This window comes from Heterostelium album (genome assembly GCF_000004825.1).
Source record: "Heterostelium album PN500 unplaced genomic scaffold PPL_scaffold3, whole genome shotgun sequence".
Classification (NCBI taxonomy): Eukaryota; Evosea; class Eumycetozoa; order Acytosteliales; family Acytosteliaceae; genus Heterostelium; species Heterostelium album.
In genome coordinates, this window is record NW_008805065.1 from 1,170,614 (window position 1) to 1,193,887 (window position 23,274).

At 29.2% G+C, this 23,274-nt stretch overlaps 7 protein-coding genes across 7 annotated transcripts; 2 read left to right on the plus strand and 5 right to left on the minus strand.

The window, feature by feature from the left end:
• Positions 1-929: 929 nt before the first annotated feature.
• cf60 (component of the counting factor complex) lies at positions 930-3,564 on the minus strand (the record flags this gene model as incomplete). The annotated part of the gene is made up of 7 exons (XM_020574016.1): positions 930-980; positions 1,941-2,113; positions 2,185-3,072; positions 3,135-3,180; positions 3,295-3,321; positions 3,463-3,498; positions 3,559-3,564. The coding sequence occupies 7 exons, from the start codon at positions 3,562-3,564 to the stop codon at positions 930-932; spliced, it is 1,227 nt and encodes a 408-aa protein (XP_020436088.1).
• Positions 3,565-3,882: 318 nt separating this feature from the next.
• Positions 3,883-6,205, minus strand: PPL_03045 (uncharacterized protein; the record flags this gene model as incomplete). Its single annotated transcript, XM_020574017.1, has 6 exons — positions 3,883-4,518; positions 4,602-4,822; positions 4,927-5,284; positions 5,321-5,600; positions 5,671-5,926; positions 6,040-6,205. 6 exons carry the CDS (start codon positions 6,203-6,205, stop codon positions 3,883-3,885), a joined length of 1,917 nt encoding a protein of 638 aa, XP_020436089.1.
• A 744-nt stretch (positions 6,206-6,949) lies between these two features.
• PPL_03046 (uncharacterized protein) lies at positions 6,950-11,007 on the minus strand (the record flags this gene model as incomplete). Its single annotated transcript, XM_020574018.1, has 15 exons — positions 6,950-7,061; positions 7,245-7,432; positions 8,105-8,138; positions 8,227-8,598; positions 8,689-8,830; positions 8,902-9,239; positions 9,305-9,382; positions 9,480-9,554; positions 9,626-9,781; positions 9,848-9,997; positions 10,087-10,152; positions 10,228-10,296; positions 10,355-10,426; positions 10,497-10,565; positions 10,874-11,007. 15 exons carry the CDS (start codon positions 11,005-11,007, stop codon positions 6,950-6,952), a joined length of 2,055 nt encoding a protein of 684 aa, XP_020436090.1.
• Positions 11,008-12,458: 1,451 nt separating this feature from the next.
• Positions 12,459-13,715, plus strand: PPL_03047 (uncharacterized protein; the record flags this gene model as incomplete). Its single annotated transcript, XM_020574019.1, has 4 exons — positions 12,459-12,667; positions 12,767-13,503; positions 13,602-13,652; positions 13,684-13,715. The coding sequence occupies 4 exons, from the start codon at positions 12,459-12,461 to the stop codon at positions 13,713-13,715; spliced, it is 1,029 nt and encodes a 342-aa protein (XP_020436091.1).
• A 666-nt stretch (positions 13,716-14,381) lies between these two features.
• Positions 14,382-19,161, minus strand: PPL_03048 (CAF1 family protein; the record flags this gene model as incomplete). The annotated part of the gene is made up of 12 exons (XM_020574020.1): positions 14,382-14,456; positions 14,820-14,840; positions 15,378-15,779; positions 15,872-16,046; positions 16,137-16,301; positions 16,411-16,604; positions 16,920-17,056; positions 17,512-17,600; positions 17,958-18,228; positions 18,310-18,412; positions 18,498-18,761; positions 18,841-19,161. 12 exons carry the CDS (start codon positions 19,159-19,161, stop codon positions 14,382-14,384), a joined length of 2,217 nt encoding a protein of 738 aa, XP_020436092.1.
• Positions 19,162-19,931: 770 nt separating this feature from the next.
• Positions 19,932-21,428, plus strand: snrp70 (U1 small nuclear ribonucleoprotein 70 kDa; the record flags this gene model as incomplete). Its single annotated transcript, XM_020574021.1, has 3 exons — positions 19,932-20,181; positions 20,283-20,492; positions 20,590-21,428. The coding sequence occupies 3 exons, from the start codon at positions 19,932-19,934 to the stop codon at positions 21,426-21,428; spliced, it is 1,299 nt and encodes a 432-aa protein (XP_020436093.1).
• Positions 21,429-22,176: 748 nt separating this feature from the next.
• On the minus strand, positions 22,177-22,949 carry PPL_03050 (universal stress protein; the record flags this gene model as incomplete). The annotated part of the gene is made up of 5 exons (XM_020574022.1): positions 22,177-22,210; positions 22,298-22,470; positions 22,556-22,615; positions 22,714-22,795; positions 22,888-22,949. The coding sequence occupies 5 exons, from the start codon at positions 22,947-22,949 to the stop codon at positions 22,177-22,179; spliced, it is 411 nt and encodes a 136-aa protein (XP_020436094.1).
• Between the last annotated feature and the right edge of the window lie 325 nt (positions 22,950-23,274).

The following is a 23,274-nucleotide window of genomic DNA, read 5'->3' on the forward strand; positions in this document are numbered from 1 at the left end:
ACTCTTTATCAAAAGGTTGATTGAGAGATATGTAGAAAAGGTCTTGATTCGATATTAATAATGAGATATAACTTTATTTATTATCTTTTAAATAAACATACCTTGATTCGATATTCACAGGAAATTTTTCTTTTTTTTACCAATTATCCACCATATAAAATTAATGACGCCAGTAAAACACCCCACAACCCCAAAAATAAAAATAAAAAATTTCAACTCAAAATTTTGGAATGGTTAAATGATAATATGAAGGTGGGTTGGAGTAATACCACCTCCCATCCACATAAAAATCTTGATTTTACCCTTTTTCCATCATATTAATTTAATATCGCCAGTAAAATACTTTATTTTTTTTTATTTTTTTGACTAAATTTTGTTGAATCGCAGTAAAAAAAAAGTATATCATGTGTCTTTGTTGTTTGCTGTATCATTCTATACCCTGTTATTTCATCTATATCTTTTTAACTTAATTTAATTTTAAAAAAAATGAATGAAATAAAAAAAATTTCAATTGAATTTTCGAATTTTTTCGAAAAAAAAAAAAAAAAAAAATAAAATAAATTTAAAAATACAAGAAATAATTGAATTAAAATTTAAAATAAATTAAAAAAATAGATTTATGACTTCAAATAAGATAATATGAAGTTATTTATTTAAAATCTTATTTTTTTTTTTTTTATATACATAAAATTATGATGCAGTTTAAAATTTTTTTTTAAGTCAAAAAAAAGCTAAAAAATGCATGTTTTGTGAACTTTGTCACACAATGTTTTGAAATTTTTATATGAGTGGAAGCAAGTTGACGTTGAGCGAAATTTTGAAATTGAAAAATTAGTGTGGTGGAAGTCGAAAATTAATATGGGATGGTAAAAAAAAGATGAATCTGCTGTGAATAATGAGATATCGAAACAAGGAGTTCTCTCGGGTATTTATACTCTTAGTTTACCATCGGTTGGACGGGATTCGTTGATGACTTCATCCTGGTAAACAATTCTAGAACTTCTCCGGTTGGTGATTCATCAATGGACCGTTAATAAACGTCTTCTGGAATTTCTATGGAATTTCTATGAGTGTTCACTGAAATATCCATGACTTTTCTACAAATCACTATTAAAATCAAATAGAAACTCTTGACCAAACATTCGCCTTATATATATTCACATTAGTAAGCCTTAGAGGACTTGGGTCGTGGGATCGATCCCGGGTTTTTACAAAAATTTTCCCGACTTGAAAGGAGCGCGCCACGTACTAATCTAGTATTCAATACTATCTTGGACCCCATGAAGTTGACACCGACAGTAACTAGCAGGCTTATCACAGGTGAACACCGAGTGGTTTACACACGTACCCGCTTATAATTCTAAGTGGCTTAATTACTCCGTCTGCCAAACCAAATCAATCAATGGGAACATCATCATCACTCAAAATGATGGCTATCTCAGCCGGCCTGTGGCTGAACTGCTCAAACAATATATAAACACGAACTGTAGGGTAATATCAAGCTCTACACCTTGACTATCAGTAATGGTAGTACAAGGATAATTTAAAAAAAAAAAAAAAAAAAAAAAAAAAAACTATTATTCATTATTTTTAGATATTAACTCCTATATTATCAAGTAATGTGCATTCAAAGTCAAGTTGTAAAACTGCTGTTGAATCAGTGTTGAATAAAGTGAAAAATAGTAAAGACTGACTTGATACAAGATTTAATTACAATCAAGGTTTTTGATAAACAAAAGTTTGGAAAAGAAGTTGTTTGAGCAAAGGAAGTAGTAATTGAATTGAAAGAAGAGTGGGAATCAGTAAAGTAGCTAAATGGAATAGCAAAAAATAAGTCTTGCACTGTTTATTCCATGCTCAACTTTGATATAGTCAAAGTATTCAAAAAAAAGGACATTCAATGTATGATAAAACAATGATAATATTTATTGATTGCATACGTCAATATAATCTGGAACCATTAGAGAATAAGATAGATCTAAGAATGTTTGAATTGGACACATAACACCATTACAAGTTGGGAGTGTGTAAGATTCACCATTGTATTTGAATTGCAAATAGTAATCTCCAGTGTTGTCTTGCCAGATTTCCATTTCAACATGACTGGCATATGCTATTATTTTTGAATCAACAGTGTGTTAGAATGATTTAATCAAATTTTTTAATAAAAAAAAAACAACATACCTGGCCAAATCTTGTATAGACCAAAAAGATTAACGAATGGACCAACTGAATCGTCGTGACCAGAGAACAAAACGTATTTCAATGGTGAAGCACCAGAGAGGAAATTCTCAATGTTTTGAACAACCTCTTGGAGGAACGATGACATGGCAAGTCTAGAGTAACTCTCTGAACCGAATGGGTAACTTTCTGTGAAGAACGATGCTTCATAGACTTGTTGAACGAGATCATCGGTGATACCATCTGGAAGTGGGAATCCGTGACATTGCAATGCAAAGAAGTAGTCCATGAAGGAACTCCATCCTGGGAAATTGGGTTCACCAAGAGTGCTCATGATGGTCTGTTGAAGTTGGGCATTCTGTTGGATGAACTGCTGGTAGACTGGGAGCGATGTCAAATTGTTGTAGAGGGTGTTGAGTGCTGGACAGAGCACGGTGTTTGGCGACATATTCTCGTGATAGTCATCCATGGTGTGGATGTCAATGACATCGATCATCGATGCTGCGTTGGGTGGTGGTGGGTAGAGAGCAGTAAGCTCGGATTGTGCCGATTGCACAGTACGATAGACGTCGGTGGAACGCACCCAGACCTCAGAGAGATTCAAATGCTCAGAAAGCAATCCATACTTTTGTACGTAGAGTTGACGGAATGTGGTTCCGAGTTGAGAGTGTTGTGCGAAACCAAGATCTGTAAGTTGACCAAGTGAGCAGTTACCTGGGAAAAAGTTACGACCTGGGAGATAGACCTTACGGAATTGACGTGAAGCTGGTGGAATAGCTTCAACATCGTTGTGTGATGGATTCATAAAGGTTGCCAACGAACAGTTCCAAGTTGCGAATTGACCAGTTGGTGGACGATATAATGGTGTACGATCACCATGACGAATTAAAACTAAAAAGAATATTATTATTAAATGTAAAATCATCATAATGAATATTTATATAACTATTTACTTTGAACAAACTTTAATGTCATTCCTTGAGTATCCTCAGATGGAGTCTAAATATAGATGATTTTAATGAAAAAAAAACAGATAGAAAATAGAATCAATCAATCAGTAACCATTCTATGGTGATTGTATTCATTGCTTTGAATGATCAAATAGAAACTTACAGCCAATGGTGCTTGACAATAGAATGGCTTTTGAGAGTAACATAGTTGTACAATTAGAAGTACTACAACTAAAATAGATAATGATTTGCTATTCATTATTACTTTTATAAATAATAAATAAACTAAAAAAAAAAAATAAAGAATAAAATTAAATATAAATATATATACTTGTTGTTGTTGAGTTGATATTAAAACTCTTAACAACTTATAAGTTTATAAATATAATTAAATTAATGATCTGTGTGTGGGTAAACTAAAAATTACTGACATTTTATATTCAAAAAAAGTTAAACGATTAATAAAAAAAAAAAAAAAAAAAATGGTATTACAATTAATCGTGACAAAGAGTTGTTTACGTAAAATGATTCCAACCTTGTTGCATTGTCAATATAACAGCAACAAAAAGATTGCATATGAAAGAAATTTTGATAGGTCGTTAATAAGGTGAAGCTTTTTTTGTTGAAAAAATAGATATTTTTTTTTTTATTGGTTTTATATTTAATTAATAAATAAATTGCTACGTATTGGAAATTTGAGGTGGCTAGTTATATAGATAAAATTAATTAAATATATTTTATTTGGTTTATTTTATCTACGATATTTGTCATCGTGATGTGATGAAGACGATGAAGATGACGACGAAGATCGATATGATCTTCCACTGTCTCTTTCTCTTTCTCTATCTCTATCTTTTTCTCTGTCTCTGTCTCTATCTCTATCACTGTAACTACTTCTACTTTTGTCATCTCTATAATCTCTATCGTCCCTTCTGTCATCTCTTCTATCTCTTCTATCATCTCGTCTGTCATCTCTTCTATCATCACGTTTATAATTTCTATCTCTATCTCTGTCTCTATCTCTATCTCTATCTCTTTCTCTTTCTCTTTCTTTTTCTTTTTCTCTTTCTCTTTCTCTTTCTCTTTCTCTTTCCCTTTCCCTTTCTCTATCTTTGTCTTTGTCTTTTTCTCTTTCTCTATCTCTCTCGCGTGCTCTTTCTTTTTCTCTTTCGCGCTCTCTTTCTCTATCCCTGTCTTTTTCTCTTTCGCGTTCCCTTTCTCTTTCGCGTTCTCTTTCGCGTTCTCTATCTCTTTCCGAATCTCTGTCTTTATGGTCTCTCTCAGAAGGATATCTATTGGTGGAGTGGTAAGATGATGATGATGACTGTCTCTGATCTCTGTCTCTGTGATCTCTATCGTTGCTTCTTCTATGACCGTTTTCATATGACTAAAATAGATATTAAAATAAATGAAAATAAAAATGTTAACATTTGGAATCTTTGTTTTATTTAACCATATATAAAAGTATACTTTTGAATCGTCGGCAGTTGGTTTAGCACGCTTGTTTGGATCGGAGGCATCCGTTGTCTTTTGATGATCGTCTCTTTCAAGGGATCTCTTCTTTGAGTCATTTCTCTCGTATTCACTCAACTTTGACATCTCTACACCCATTTCCTTTTGGCAACTAGGACACAATATATCTTTGTCTTTATTACCCAACATTCTTTCCTTATTCAAATAATCTTTAATACCTATATATATATATATAAATTATATAAACAATCAAATAAATAATCAATTTTATTATTATAATTAAAATATACAAACAAACAATTAAAGATATATTTATACTTACATTTAAAACAAAATGACTTTTTACAACATGTTGAAACAAAATAGGACGATGTATTACATTGTCTTTGACAGATAGGACATTGTTGTGGTTGTTGTAGTTGATGTTCAACGACTGCAGACGTTGAACTACCATTGAGTTCGCCCAGTGCAGATGCACTTCCTGTGTGAATTGGTGAATTCTTGGCACTGTTATTCTCAGACTTTATATCGGACATTGACGTAATATTGTCTTCATTCTTTGGTGTAGTTCCACCCAATGCTTCATTAGTCTTTTTCTCTTCCAACTGTATGATAGATTTAGCCATTTTATTAAATTCTGATCTGTTGTTGTTGTTGTTGTTGATTATTGAATTAATAAACTAATTAATTATATAAGTAAAATAAATATATTATACATACTCATGAGTTAAAACAACGGCAACACCACCGCCTGGCATTAAAACAGTTGATGAACCGGCAGTACCTGGATTCTGAACTGGTCTAAGAAAGATCTTTGGTATACCTGATGCCTTCTTGGACTTTGGATGGTTAAAGTTGGGATCGCCATTGGTCGGACACTGGTTGATATAGTGACCTGGCTGGTTACAACGATGACATATATAATAAGGTGGTGGTGCTACCACTCTGTCTGTTGGGAAATTATGTGTACGATGTTCTCTTGTATATGGTCTGTCACTTTAATGATGAATATACATAAATATAATTAGTTTTATGCATATTATTGATATAGATAGATGTTACTTACGCTCCTAAGCCAGCTTGTGTTTGGATGAGAGCATTGATCTTAGCGCTCTCATCGTCTTGTGATTCGTCGACACTGCCAGTACTGTCTTTGATCAACAACGGATCTGGTGTTGGATTTGCAATGGTTGTCTTGGTACTGGAGATTCCAGCATTGGCCGACAACGTAGCGGTCAATGACTTTGAAGGTTGTGTAACTGGCACTCTCTTAATAATCAACGACGTATTCTTTGGAATCAAAAAGGAATCATCTTTATAATCTAGATTGATTATTATATAATATAAGATAAGTAAAAGTAAGTTAGTAAGTTAAGCTATAAACAAATAATCTAGGATTATATATATATATATATATATATAGATAGATATGTACCTTCACCTGATTGAGCATTTGAAATAAGTAGATCAAAGTCAGTGGATTTACCCATGTTTCTCTTTGTTACCAAGATCTTCTTGAGGTCGCACACCGAGATGTGTGTTCCATCAAAGGTGGCAGTATCATAGTCTTTGGCACTCTTGAATTTGAAATGAACAGACATTGTATACTATCGTGCGCGCTTTAGCTATAGAATAGAGATTAAGCAATTCTTTATTTAAATGAATTATAGCAAATAGAGCCAAAATTTTAACTTTTTCTTTTTCTTTTTTTTCTTTTTTTTTTTTTTCGTACTAATATTTAATAAACAAGAATCACAATGAACAACAACTAACTAACGAACGAACGAACGAACGAATGTTTATTATTTATATAAAATTGATAAATAATAATAATAATAATAATTGTATAATGATTAATAATAATTATTTAACTCTTTTTATAAAATATATAAAAAATGAATTTTATATATTAAATTTATTTATAAATAACTATCAAAAATATTATATTATCTTTCTCTTTCTCTTTTTCTTTTATCTATCTATCTTTATTTTACCGCTAACTCTTTTTGTGAAACCAATTGATTGATTCTTATAAAAATGCTCTCCTTTTTGTCTTTTTGTTTTTATTTACTAGTAAAAAAAAAATAGTAAATAATAAAAAATTAAACTAAATTAATAACTTAAGTTAAAATAGCACCTTATTCTTTTCTGATAATTTAGATCTTGATATACATAAATATATAAATATTACCAATACAATAAAAAAATGAAATAAAATCATTAACTAAAATTTTGTTATTTTTATTGTAACTTTTTTTTTTTTTTTTTTTTTTTTTAATTTTAATTTAATTTTTTATTATTTATTATAATAAGATAAAAGAAATTATTTTATTATTATTTGTTTTTTAGGCATTAATTCTTTCTAATTTTGATGTGGAATTGGGATCATCATCTTCTTGTGATGCTTTCTTTACAATTAGTATTCCACTCTTTGTAAATTTGATATAGAATTTCATTCTGATTATTAAAACTAAAATGATGATTATTGTAATCGAGGTGATTGGTACGACGATGGCAACGGGCAATACCCATAGTCTTTCGCTTTCGGAACACTTGTTCGACGGGTTGGGATTGACCAACACTGAAAAATCTGGATCCAACACACAGATCGAACAGAACGGCAAGTTGATACCGACATACACTTCATTCTCGGTTTGCTTGACAATCTCCGTGGTGATAAACGTTGGACGACCGTCAGAGAGCATCCTATCGATGAAACGACCCTGCAGTGTCTTGCCATTTTTCTCTATCGTTAGATAGTTGAGTGTATTACTGCCGATAGCATTGATATTGGTACTGGCACATTCGGCATCGAATTTAACACTGGTCTTGATCACCAGTTGCAGTGTATTCAGCCGACCCAAGAATCGCCAGTACGAGATCGACGCGGTCAACTTCACCGAATCCTGATCCATAAAGAGATCGAGTCCGGCAAATGAAATATTGGTCGGTTGATTAAAGTAGGTGACTTGATAAGTAATGGTAGCGGTTTCAAACGATGTCGAGTATGTCCATTGTGTTTTGTTGTTCTGGGAGGACGCGACAAAGTCTTTGAGAAGCACTTCACGGACTTGGTTCATCGAGCCGTCTCTCTCTATAACGGAGTACACTTGGAAGTCGAATTTCGCATTGTCTTTGATGATGGTGGTACTATTGGTTCCGGGAACGACAAGTACCGGTCCGGAATACTGTTGGTCACAATTCATTCCAGTCCATCCACGGTCACAGAGGCACGATCCATAGTTACAAATACCATGCCCATTACAGTCCGGAATGTGACAATTCACTCTCTCAGGATCGTCAGAGTAAGTAAAAGATCGAGATGCATTGGCGACAACAGAGTTGACTGTTACCAACACATCTTTCAGTCCGAACGTACCTTGCTCTTCCAAAGTGCATAGAATCTGTGAGAAATTCAAAAATTGAATATGACACGGTAGATTACCGATCACAACAGAGCTATTAAAAAAATCGTACCCATATAGCCCATAAATAGTTACATTTCCACCTTTGGATGGACAAGTAGTTGATGCACTAATAAAAGGATATGTATAGTCTGGTGAGGTGAATATGAATTATTATTAATTATTTAGAAATTGATTGATAATTAATTAATTTTTACTTACTTCTTCTATAGATATATGTATAGTTGGTAGTTATAATAGTATTGGCGGGTGTGAGTATTGTAATTTGAAAGATATAAGTATCATCTGGAATGTTTACATCGTAGACAGTACAACCTGCAGCTGCACTGAGCGCTTGCTCAACTTCACATCGGTAGTGACCTAGTGCCATTGCGATTCTTGAAGTATTATCACCAAATCCTCTACCCAACATGAAAAAGCTAATTCCATAATTTCCAGCTGTATAAACACTTATATTAGAAATCTGGGCACCCTGAAGCGTAAGAGGTGCTGAAATACTAATGTTGTTTGCAGATGGGAAACTAACATTTATATATCTATCTACATACAACATACTCCAAATAGGTCCACTATTAAAAAGATAAGTCATTCTAAAATTGAAAAATAAATGTTTGTTAATAAAAAAAACTTGAAAGATATTATAAAATTACAATACATACCCTAATCTTTCATTAGGAACTTCATTAATGATCGTTGTCTTTGGTGATTTTGTTGCAAAGGCATTTTCCCATCCAATATCTGTACCATAGATAGTCAATGTTGATTTATCATATAGTAATGCTGTTTGTATTTTTATAGTTGCTAATAATAATAATAGGAGTTATTATTAAAATAACAAAAACATGTAATAATTAATAATAAGTAAAACATACTGCAAGGTGGATATTGGCTTGGTGTCCAATTATCCCTATAGTTTGAAAATTGATTTCCAACAATCATGCTCTTGACTAGTTTGCTATAAAGATGGCAGGTAACACATGTTGGAAGCTCCCCGGTCATCAGGTTATATGATAGATTGAAATTGTAGTGACAGTATTCTTTTGGGATTAAACCAGAAAACTTATTATTACTGTAATCCAATAAATTTGCTTGTGGATAAATTGGTGGCGTTCCAGCTAGTAAATTTTTACTAAGTGTAAAAATATTCAATGTATTTGATATTGGAACATTTGGTGAAAGAGGCTTTGTGATACCTATACCAGAAAGTATACTATTTGAATAGAAGTAAGTTAAAACAAACTTTTTTGGTTTATATTAAAATAATTTATTACTTACATATAAGTTAGAGATTGACCAAAAGCTGAAAATGGAATTTCACCATTGATGTTGTAATTTGGAGAGTTGGAAATAGTACTAGAAATAAATAGTTTTAGTAAGAACACTGTTGCGGGAATTGTTATTTTATATATAAATTCCAAATAATTTTTTTTTTAAAAATGATAATAGTTACAATTGCATTAGACTTTTCATTGTCGATAAATTAAAATAAGCAGTTGGTGCAACTAGGTCTAAATTATAAAGTTGACTGAAAAAAAAAGTATTCATTATTAGTATTTTAAAATATTAATTGAGTTATTTCACATTTCATGCACATACATTGTATTAATGGTTGGGTGTACATCGGCAAATGGAAAATCTATTTGAACATTTGGTTGAACTTTGGTATCATTTAAAATCAGAGTAGCTATAGTAGATATAGTTCTTAAATTTTCAAAACTGGACTGATTGAAATTTAAACCCAATTGAAAATTTCTTTAAAAAAAAAACTGGTATTAGTAAAGAATATCTTTATAAAATTTTACAATATTGAATATATACAGTGAGTAAAAATTTGTTGTTGTAAGGGTGGTTCCATCTGGTAAACCTGATATGTAACCCTTTATAGATAATGGTAATACATTGTTTATTCCCATATTTAGCACCCAATATAATTCTCTAATAAAAGATGTATCAAATGCTCGATAATCCCTATTTTATAAAAATAATAATAATAATAATAAGAAGAAAATGTAAGGATTAAAATATAAAAATTAAATAAAAATAGAATAGAAACTTACAAATCGGAAACTGATCCCACTGAAGAAGTATAAATTTTTCCTGAAATTGGATTGTTTAAAATTGATCTTGTATTGAAATATATGTATATAATGTTAATTCTTTAAAAATAATCATATATTTGATTTAAATGTTAAACTTACAAAGTTCTGACTCCTCTGAAATGAAGAGTTGTAGTTTCGAGGGTTTGAATATTACAATGGTCACATGATCTTTAAAAAAAAATTAATAAATTTATAAATTAATAAATAATAAAAAAAGTATATTTACAGTTTACTGGCACTTGAAGGTAATTTATAAATAAAAAATTGGTCTCCACTTGTATCCATATTTGATAAAACACTATTTTATTTATTTTTTGAATTGGTTAATATCAATTTATTTATCAACTCAATGAAAATGGTATTCTTACATTTGTGAAGATATTGTAAAATTAAACATTTCTGCAGTTACTTGTTGTGTTCCATCACCTTGGAGAGTTCTATTAAAAATAAATGAATAAATAAAAAACAACTTGATTAAAAAATGTTTGATCAGAGAGAAAATTGTTGAATATTGATTTTTACACTCCAGCAATATTATTTTGTGATTGGGTACACAGAAAGTTAGGCTTTGTGACATCACAGAAATTGATAGTTTGTGGACCTGGTTGATCTTCTGGATAAATAGTTTCCAGATGAAACATAGTTCTTAAATTAAGTAAGAGTTGATCTAAAATTGATTGATTTTGGATTGAATTTTATTTTTTATTTCAATATTGTTTCAACTTTGCCTATCGAGAAAAGGTACTTACATTCGGTTTCATTGAAAGTCGCTTCAACAGAGCAACTTGAAACTAATAATAAAATTGAAATAAATAGAATATATACATAATTTTGAGATTTTGTACTACAACGATTATTACTATTAACAGTAATAATCATTTTTGAAATATAAAATGTTTGGATTGTTTTGATGGATATTTTATAAGATAAGATGGTTGGTTGTAGATACTTTCACATACACCTTTGGGATTTCAAAGATGGGGATGTTGCCGAGCGTGTGTCTAATTGGTGAGATTGGAACAAAAACAGAACATAATATTAATAATTAAACTAGATATTTTGTAAACAAATAGAAAAGTGTAGAATAAAAAAAAAAAAAACTATTTAAACAGATATTTTCAATAATATCTGTTTTTTTATAACCTTAAAAATATCTGATTGAACGACTCTTTAGTAAGAAAGTTTTTTTTTTTTTTTTTTTTATCAAAATTTTGACTTGAAAACTTTAAAAGCGAATGAAAAACAAATATCTATTATCTATGGTATCAAAATTTGATAAATAATATAATAAAAAAAATAATAAAAAAAACAGAATGAATTAAAAAAAATGACAGACGGCAATGATTATTTATTTTGGTCAAATTTGTTTTGATATCAATTGAGATCAAAACTAAAAATTATTTAATTTCTAAAAAATTATGATTTTTTTTTTTATTCCATTTTTGTAAGAAAAACCATTGCGTTCCACGAATAATGACATTCAAAAATCAAAAAAAAAAAAACCGCCCTCTTGACATTTATTTTACAATTTTTTTTATTCCATCACCACAAAAATCACATCAAACATAGAGGATCGACCCCCAACTTTATTTAAAATTAATGTCGATTTTTCTTTAAAGACTGAACGGAAATATCAAGAGAAAAGGTTTATAGATCTAGTTAAGAGTAAATAGAATGATGTATTCTCTCTTTTGTTTCTCATTTAGCTCCTAAGATTGATGGATTGATGACGATACCATACACCTACAAAATAAAAAAACAATCATGATCTCCTATAAATTCCAAATATCTGGAAAATAAAAACCTGGTTAGCAAATGGAACACCAATTTAGATTCTTTTGCCCATTACTTTTATAAAAATCTTCTATTCATATATAGCAATTGGTATGATCATTGAACTTCTCAATTAAATGAGAATCAACACTATAACATAATTATTATTTTATTTAAGATTCCAAATATCTTGAAATATCATTAAAGTTGTAAAATAGTTTTGAAATTTCTCTTAGAAAAAGTTAAAGAAATTTAATTCTTGATGTTCAAAGTGAGATTAATGTCTTTTAGTTTTACTTTAATTAAAGATAACTCTTGTTTGTTTTATTATAAATAATTTTAATTAAAAAGATATCAAAAAATTAAATATTTCTATTATTAAATTAATTATTTTTAAAAGATATCTAAAAACTATAAAAATCTTTTAAACTTTGAAAAAAATAAAATTAATTAATGAATTAATGTGGTTTTCAACATGAGATGTGGTTCTTTAACATAGTTTTAAATCTTTGCTCTTTTTTTTTTTAAAACTTTTTTTATACATTTACAATTAATTTATGAATCTAATTAATAAGGATATAATAGCAGCTGAAGATGATATCGTTATCGATAATGATTATTTAATTAATAGAAATATTAATATTGTTGATAACATAAAAAATGAAGAGAATGCCACCACTACAACCATTAAATTAGATAATATAAAACATATTCAACAGAAATTCGAATGGGATTGTGGGTTGGCGTGTTTAGATATAATATTAGAGTATGTACAATAATACTTACTCTTTTGATATATAACTTTAAATTAAATTAACTTTTATATATATATACTCTACTTTTAACTTTACTTTAATAACTATAGTTGGTGGCAACATCAATCAACTTCAAACTCTTCGGAAGTAGAACTACTGACTACCACTGCTACCGCTGTTGATATTGATACAGAGAATAATAATAACAATAATAATAATAATGATAATGATATGGTACCAGATTTACAAGAAGACGATGAGAATAGCATAGATACTATTGTATCAATTAGAAACATTATTAAAACCAAGTCGATTTGGTCGATAGACTTGTCAGAGGCACTCTATACCATTGGTATTAGACACTGCTACTTTACAACATCGATCGGAATGAATGAAACACACAAGCATAAACCTTTTTATGTAGACAATTGGGACTCCGATGAAAATAGGATACTCGATCTTTTTAACCTCTCTAAAGAACGTCAACCACCACATCTATTCTTTGGCGGTTTGGCAATCAACGAACTCATCAAGCACATCAAGAAACAGTTACCTGCAATCGTATTGGTAGACTCTAACTTTTTACATTGTAGTAGGTGTAGAACAATAAATGGTATCAATAGTAGCAGCAGCAGTAACAACAACAACAACAACAATGACAATAATATCAACAACAAAAACGATAATAATAAAAAGACAAAATACACAGATAATAACCTACAAAAACAATTCAAAAGACAACAAGAAGAAAATCAAAACAGAAATTTCAATGGACATTTCATTGTGATTGCTGGTTACGATCAACTATCAAATGAATTATTATTCATAGATCCTTCATTAAATCAAGGTAAGTAATAATAACTACGACAACAAAGTTAATAATAATTATCATAAAACAATAAAGAACAACTAATTAATTATTCTTTTTTTTTTTTTTTTTCAAAGATTATTGTAAAATAACATTAAATGATTTCGAATATGCAAGATCTCGGCCTGGTACAGACATGGATATTATATTAATATACAGAGATAATAGCATTATCAATAATTTCGAAATAATAAACCAACCGATAGATAATTATAGCTAACTCCAAATATTCAATATTCAAAATATTCATCTTGAAAAAGGAGAGGAAATACCTTGTAATTTGTGTTATTATTTTATAAGTATTTATTAATTCATAGGTATAATATTATTATAATTACTACTATTCTATATTGTAATGTGTATTGTATTTACGAAAAACTGTGATATTTGCTTAAAAGTTTAGAATCTGTTTGTTGGGAAAATACCAGCAGACTTTTGTTCGTCCCACTCTGAAATCTGTGACGATTATAATAATAATCATTTGTAATTAGATTAGTAAGGAGTCGATTGTGATGATTTAAAAATAATAATTGTTGGATCTTACCCATTTAGTTGGGCAAAGGGAGGTCATAGCTTGGTAGAAAGTTTGACATTTTGATTCGTCACCATCGTAATGCTTAACACAACCGTGGTAATCAACATAGCTGACCCAACAGTGCTTGGTTTGGTTTTGATTTGGGAATCTTGGGTTGTATTGAGCGGTTTGGGTTTCAACTCCTTCCATTATTTATCTTATCTATTTATTAATAACAACAACAAGTAGTATTTATTAGTATATTTAAAAGATGTGTGTAAATATATTTTAAATATTTGTTTTCTGCCGCTTTATTTTTTTATATTTATTATTAATCTATTATTTATATAACTAGTACTACTGTTACTGTTACTGTTACTGTTGACTGAGATTCATTATCATGATTTGTCACTGATTTCTATGAAAATTTATAAAAAAAATAAATTATTGTTTGTTATCTGTAAAATTTGATTTGAATGTGTGTGGGTGTGTTTTGATTGATATATATAATCAGGTGATCTTCATTAATGATCATTGTTTATTCGATTCCTAACAACCAAAATCATTATTATGATCTTATAATAATGCATGCTACAATCCGTTCCTTTTTGATTAAAGCTATTTGTAGTGGCTCTTTAAAAAAAAAATCACTATTCTACTGTTTTATTTTTTCCATTTGTATGATCTTATTTTAAGATGATTCTACTAGTAATTATTCTATTGTTCTATTTTACTAAGCAAGCAGTAAACAGTGATGATCTGTTTAATATAAAATACATACATAATTCGGTATGTAATATATCTATTGATGAAAAAACACTGAAAATGAAGTTTAGTGAGGATGCCAACTAAAATTTTTTTTTTCTATTTTTTTTTTTGTATTTTTTTTTTTTCATATCCATTTTTTACAACGTTACGCTAAATTTGGTTGTGTGATAACAAACAGATCATGAATAATATAACTATTTGATGATCTGATTTGATCAGTACTTATTTAATTTTATAAATATTTTTTTTTTGCACTTTTTTATTTCTAAAGATTTGTAGTGGTAATAGATGTTTGATTTAGTTTTGTTGTTTGTTTGTTTGTTTGTTTGTTTGTTTGTTGCTGGGTTGGTTACACTGAGAATCACTTTCTTTCTTTCTTTCTTTTTTCATTTCATAGATCTAATCTTATTCGGTGTTTTGGTTTTATGTGATTTGATTTGATTTGGCTGTGGATTGTTTGTTTTGAAGTTATTTGAAGTGAAAAGAAAAAGTAGAGAATGATTGATTTGTTTGTTTGGTTTGATTGATATGATTGATTGATTGATCATTGTTGTTATTATGATGATATTACATGACCGTTCATTGCATTTGTTGTGTTGTTGTTGGTGGTGGTTGTTGTAGATGACGCTGATGATGACAATGGTGAAATGGATTGAGTTATATTCTGTAAAAGCGAATAATTGGAAATGGATTGGTGTGAGCTATTGGGAGTGCTGTTGGTGCTGTTGCTGGTACCGGTGCCGCTGCTGTTGTTGGTGGTGGTGGTGGTGGTGGTGTTACTGGAACTATTACTACTACTACTGTTGCTACTACTATTATCCTGGGTGAACGACGATGTCAGACCGTAGAGTATACCCTGATACTTTGAATCATCGATTTGATTCTCAAAGTACATCTTTCTCATCTTGAAGAAGGTCGTGCAAGTCAAAAGTGAATCACTACCTGCCTGATGTTGTGGTCCAATTCTTTTAATCTACAACAGATTGCGTGCAATAAAAACATCAATTAGTTAACAATAATATTATAATAAAAAAAAACATTTACAAAATGCAATTAATTACATACATCTAAATCCTCTGCCAACTCACTAAGTCCACCTTTCAAATTCTTACAACTCTTCATCAGATACTTTATATCATAAATACATGGGAAATAAGTTCTGACCAAATCAAAAAAGTCTGGTTCTTCCACTGGTAATGCTGTACAGGTCAATAGCTTTATTAAATAACCAAAATCATACCTAAAAATATAAAGTGGTTAGTTTAAACTTTAATTTGTTTTATAATCTTTGTTTTTGTTGTTGTTGTTGTTGTTTTGATTGATACATTACCCACTGTGAAAAGATATCCACTTTATCTTATCATTTAAAACAATACCGGAGGACATCAGCAATTCACCGAAATCCAATACATCTATACCATTCTCTTCATTCTTTTTAAATTCTATACCACTCCTTGATAGCAAATCAATTGAATCCTGTGCATACATATCCTCACTAAAAAAAATATACAGTTGGTCAATGATTGTTTTGCGATTTGATTTGAATTGAATTGAATTGAATTGAATTGAATCTAATCTAATGACGATATGATATTGATACAAACTTTAAATTAAATTTGAAATTGAATTGCCATGTACAGGTATGATTAGCTAGATTACCCTCAGAGTCAGCAAAAGTCAGACCCAATTGGATGATCTTCAGCAGGTCTACATTCAAACGCAATGTCTGATAGTGATAGTCTGATGATGTTCTATATGATCCAACTGGTCTCGTAACTATACCAGGAAACTCTGTATCCTGTTATCATTTTCATAAACCAAATATTAGTGACATGTCGACCTTTTCCCCTGTTTCAATTAAACTAATCTATCTATCCTATCTTTCTATTCATCGACCCTTAAAACCAATTCAATAAATCTATCATATCATATCCTATCCTATCTTTTCTTTTCTTTTCTTAACTTAATCAGCTATATACAATATACCACTCTATCTAATCTAGCTAGCTATTACAATTATTTTTTGTATTCAATGCTTTTTCGGTTTCATTTGTCATATGAATAGAAATAGTTATAGTTATAGTTTAAAAGTTAAAGGTGAGTGATAACCAACCATTGCTATATAATTGTAATCTTCGATGAGATCTCTGATGATGGCCATCTCCTCTTCGAGATTGTGTGCCCATACTTCTCTAATCTCATCTGTGGCTAGGGTAACCATAGCTTTATGATTACTATATGTGATTATGGCTGATATTTTTGATTATTTGGGTTTCTGTTATTATTAATTTGATTATTACTCAAATCTATTAATGTTTGTTTGTATAATTATATTTTATTATTATTATTATTAAGTTGACATTATTATCATGATCATTTTATTTTATTTTATTTTGTTATTTTGTTATTTTTTTATTTTTATTTTATGTGAATATTATTATTATTGTTATTGTTATGTTGTTATTATAATAATTAATTAATATAGTTATATTATTATTTGTTTATGTTATTGTTTTTTTTTTTTATTTTTTTTTATTTTTTTTAAATTAAAGATTGAAGTTTTAGTTTACACATTATATGAGTAGTAGTAGTTCACATTTAAATTTTAACTTTACTTACAATAATAACTAAATATCTATACAGTTAGAATGAAATAAAATTTGAAAGGTTGGTGATGATGATGAAGATGGTGATGTGTTTAATACAGATGGTTTGTTTTACTGTGAATCTGATTTCGCAAAGCTTTGCTAAGAAATAAGCTAAATATATATTTATTGAGAACTTTGAAATATATCTATATTTTTTATTTTCTTTGCTCGTTTTACTTGGTTTCTGTAGTTAGATCTTGATTGATGAGTGTTCTGATGATCTATTATTATTACTATTTGTTATAATTTTTATGACTACTTGTTGTTGTTCTATTAATGTATGAAGTGTTTTTTTTTTAATCTGATTATCAAAAAAGCTTTTTTTTTTTTTTTTTTGGTGTGTTTGTTTTTTTTTTTGTTTTTGACTTTTTTTACAAAAAAAAATTTTGTGTGTGAACATATATTTGTGTGAGCAATTTAAATAAATGAATTTTTAATTTATTTGGTTTTATTTTGATGATCATCACTTTGCTTGATTGTGATTTTTTAACAGTGTAATTTACAAATGATTTTGGATGGCTGACATTTCCTTGGTATTTCGCTCTACGTCCGGTTTGTCTCTTATGAATTCATTGAGTGTTAAATTATTAATATTGGATTCCAGTGATGTAGGTGATGTTGATGATGGCAATGATGATGATGATGTTGCTGAAGTTGTTGAACTTTCAATATTTATATTGTTTTCTGCCAATCGTTTCTTTATCAAATTAAAACTATAACTTAAATCTCTTCTCTTGTGGTTGATATTATTAAATGTAGGTATAATTTCTTTTTCTATTTTTGGTTTTTTTTTCCCAGAAACATATAAGTATAAATTGTTAAAAATAATATAATTTTAATAAAACATGGACATACCAATAGTTGTTTGTGAAACATTTAAAATACTATCCCATGATTTCAACAATTCTATCTCTGACTCTAAAAGTTTATTCTTTTTTCTCTTTTCATTGCTATCATGCTGAATCTTAAAAATGATTGATAAATTAATATTTTGGTATTGTTGTCTTTTAAATCTAATTTAGCTTCTAAATGATAGTCCTTACTTTTGCTATTTTTAACTTTAAATCATCGATTTGTTTATCTATTTGATGATGATCTATATTTCTATTGTTGTTGTTGTTGTTGTTGGAGTTGGAAGGTGATTGATTTACAGATTGTGAGAGTTGATTGCTATTTTGGAGGAATTGTTCATTGGGCAACACCAAATCATCTGGTATCTTAAAAACATTGCTCAACAGGAACAATTCGAATTTATCTAAATTCTTTTTGAAACTTTCATCCAAGATATTCCATGCTTTATTTGCACCCTTAATTGATTTTAGTTAATTAGTTCCGTGATGATAAATTATAATTATTAACAACAAAGAAATGCAATAATAAATTTACCTGTGATATTTTTTCAAGTGTTTGTGGATCGGGTGAGAGATGTGTTTGTAGACAATGTTCGATGTAGTCGGCGGCATCTATTGCAGTGATTTCAAATACAGCTTCGTTCACGTCGTCGATGAATGCCAATGGATGCCATGAAAAGAATTCTTGTTCTCTCTTGAATCCCGTCAGTAAATCTGTTGTTGAATCTTGACTGCTACTGACACTGACGAAACTGTCCTCGTTGCTATTGTTGTTGTTATTATTACTATCAGCCTGTTCCACTGACATTGTAATATCATCATTTTGTTGTTTTTCATTATTATTTTTTGAATCCATTTTGATACAATATAACTTCAACTATCTATCTATCTATTTATTTATCTATAACCTATGTTTTAAATATATATTCATCTATCTATTATTTAATAATAAATTTATCATATTAGTTAATGATCTTTTTAAAAAAAAAATTTTTAAAAAAAGGCGCCACACCACCCAAGTTAATCTAAAAAAATAAATAAAATAAAAATAATAAATCAATTATTATTAATAAACTTACTATATATAAATATAATGATCGATCATTATTAATAATATCTAAAACTAGTTCAAAATGATTGTTATATCAAAAGAACAAGAACAATGAAATCTAAGGATTTTTATTTTTTATCATTTTCCAATTCTTATTGATATCAATAAATAAACCTAAATCTTGAATCTCAAACCAAAATGACTTATTTAGGTAATTTTATATTTAAATTAAACAAGTTCAAGAACAATTATAACAGCATTTACTTGTCTTTGATTTTTTCAACAATACAAAAAAAAAAAAAAAAAAACTTGTCTTTTAATTTTTGCAATTTTTATTTTTTCTTTTGTTTTTTTGAAAAAAAAAAATAATCACTTTCGATTGTAATTGTTATTAATAATAATATTATTAATAGCTAATTACTTTAATTTTCAATTATTACTATTTATAAATTCATTAAATATCAAGATATCGCAATACTAGTAACAAAAAATAAAATAATTAGAGAAGAAGATAATAGTTGAGAAAGAAGAGATTGAAGATAAGAGAAAAATAAAGAGATAAAGAGAAATAAGAAATGGCATCATTCTTACCACCTAATCTATTGTTGATGTTTGTGGCACGTCCACCTCTTGAATATATAGCACCTATACCAAAACCACAGCTACCGAACTACTCTGGTCTCGCAGCATTCAAGAGTTCATTCAGTGCGGATCCACCACCTCCACCCGCAACCAAAATAGAATCACGTGATCAAATCAAACAGAGAAAGATCGAACAGAAAGTACAACAAAATACAGAAAAGAATTTGAAATCATTAAAACAATGTATGAACTATCATTATTATAATTATCAATTATCAATTATTTGTTACTAATTTATTTTTATTTATTAATATTCTAAAATTTTTTATTTTTTTTTTAATTAGGGGACCCACATTCAAATACAAAATCAACAGGTGATCCCTATAAAACACTGTTTGTCAGTAGAATCAGTTATAAGACATCAGAGTCAAAATTAAAGAATGAGTTTTCACAATATGGTCCCATTAAAAAGATAAGATTGGTCACCGATCAAGTCACTGGCAAACCAAAAGGTTATGCATTTATAGAATTTGAAAAAGAAAGAGATATGAAAAGTAATGTTACTACCTACTACTATTATTATTATTATTATGTTTGGAATTTAACACTGAATGACTAATGTATATTTTATAATAATAATAATAATAATAGTCGCATATAAACAAGCAGATGGTCAAAAGATAGATGATAGAAGAGTTTTGGTTGATATAGAAAGAGGTAGAGTCATAAAGAATTGGAAACCAAGAAAGTATGGTGGTGGACTTGGAAATACTAGAGCCGGTGGTGCCGACGTCAACCAGACTTTCTCGGGTAGAGAGATGTCCGAACAGAGAGAGGCTGAGAAGCGTAGAGAGGAGCAGGAGAAACTGAACCAGAGACAGCGTGGCGGATCAAGTGGCGGACCCGATAGAAACAATAGTGGCGGTAGTGGCTACAGAGATAGAAAACCATATGACCGTCCAAGAGGATACGAAAGCGGTGGTAGACGTGACGACAATGGCGGTGGTAGACGTGATGACCGTCGTGGTGGAGATGATAGACGTGGCGGTGGTGACGATAGACGTGGTGGTGGCGACGACCGTCGTGGAGACAGCCGACGTGATGATAGAGACAGAGACAGAGACAGAGATAGAGATAGAGATAGAGGTGGTGATAGAGATAGACATAGAGGTTCTACCGGTGGCGGTGGTGACAACTACCGTTCTGGTGGCGGTGGTGGTGACAGAGACAATAGAGAAGATCGTTATCGTGGCGGTGAAAGTCATCGTGATCGTAGAGACGACAGAAGAGACGATAGAGATGGTAGCGGTAGATCATCGCGTGATGATAGAGATCACAGAAGACGTGACGATATGAGCAACGGTGGTGGTGGTGGTGGCATGCCAATGAATATGGGTCAAGGTGGTGGTGGAATGGTTATGAGCAACGGTGGTGGTAATGGAAATATGGTTGGTGTTGGTCGTGAAAGAGAAAGAGATAGAGATTATTAAGCTAAATCAAAATAATAGCAACAACAACAACAACAACAACAACAATAGTATAATAAGTAATTGCAATATTCAATAGTCAAGTAGAGGTACGTAACCAACTGGTGAGTGTTCCCCATTCCATTACAACAAACAAACAAACCAAACAAACAAACAACTGTATTTAATCATAAAACAACCAATTTTTGTCGCACTACATCAACATCATTTTCTAAGGTATGAGGACAACAAACAAACAAACAAACAAACTAAACATTAAGGTAAGGTGTCATTATTATTATTTTAACAAACTACCCAAAAAGATCCTTTGTTGTGAAAAGGTAAACTTTGTAGGTATAAGACAATTAAGTATAAGTTATTAATGTGATTATTATTGCTATTTACTATATTATTATTATTTATATAATAATCATATTCAAAATTAAAAATCAACCAATCAAAGCAGATCCCAGGTAACAACTCTTAAAACAAAAACTATAACTATAGTAGTTTTGTAAACTCTTTTTTCAAAATACCTAATCTATGATATTTCTTTCTTTTTAATCTATTCATACGATTATTATTATTATTATTATATTTTTTTTGGTCTTTTGGAAATAAATAAATCAGGTTGGTATAAAGTATAAAATTAAAAAAAAAAAAAAAAAAAAAAGTGTAAAGTATAAATATATAATATATGTATATATTATATTAAAATGATTGATTTTACGGTATGGTATTATGATTGTAAGTAAGTGTATTATTTATTTATTTATTTAAAAACTAAAACAGCGCATTGTGAGTGTCTATAGATTATATTAAGGTAATAGAATATATATATATATTTTGTTGATTAGTTTATTTTTTGTTTTACAATTTATTTTCTTACTTACTTTATTACATATTCATAAACATCGGAATGACCATCAAAGATTCTGTGAAGTCTTCTTTTGTGTTCATCATCATGACCAATAATAATCATATCGACATTGTTCTTCTCTGCAACTTCACATATTGTTTGTTTTAAATTATGTGTTGTCTCCAATACAATAGCTTCAAATGGAATCTGAATATATGTTTCGTTTATATAGTTTGTAAATTAGGGTGAGTTTAAACAATTTTAAGAATATAAAGTTTTGTTTTTAACCTACTTTATATGCTTCTAAATCCTTAACGAATTCCTCTACACCTTTGATACTAATCTCTTTTCTCTCGCTTAAATATGGGTCCAGTTTCTAAGTTTTTTTATGAATAAGAATCAATATGTTAGTTTTGTTAAAGGTTTGTTATAATAAGGTAGGGTAGTTACTTCAATTTTCATTTTATCGACTATATTCAAAAGATATATATGGGTATTTCTAAGCTCATCTGCCATAGCTTGAGAGTGAGCCCTTTTATTATGAAACAAATCGTTTTTGATATCAGATGTTGTAAGAGTGGATATCCATTTATATGGTTTTTTTTTATCATAAATTTTACTTACCAACTGTATGCCCTGTAGCTAACTTCTGAACCATCAAGACAGACTAAATATTTATATACCATTTTATTTATTATTACTATTTACAAAATATTAAAATCTTTTAGCCAAATTATCTTTTTTTATATTATTAATTAAAACGTTAAACAATTATTATTATTATTTTAAAAAATTAAAAAATAAAATATCTTTCTTTGTTTTAAAATAATTTTATTATATATTCAAATAAAATAACTATTATTTTGAATTTACAATAGTGTTGAGAATGTAGTAACTCATAATGTTGAAAATCTGATAATTTTTTTATTTTGCCAAATATGGTTATTTTGTTAGTTCCTTTGACACCCCACACCACAACACCATATGGTTTTTTTATTCAAGATTGTAAAA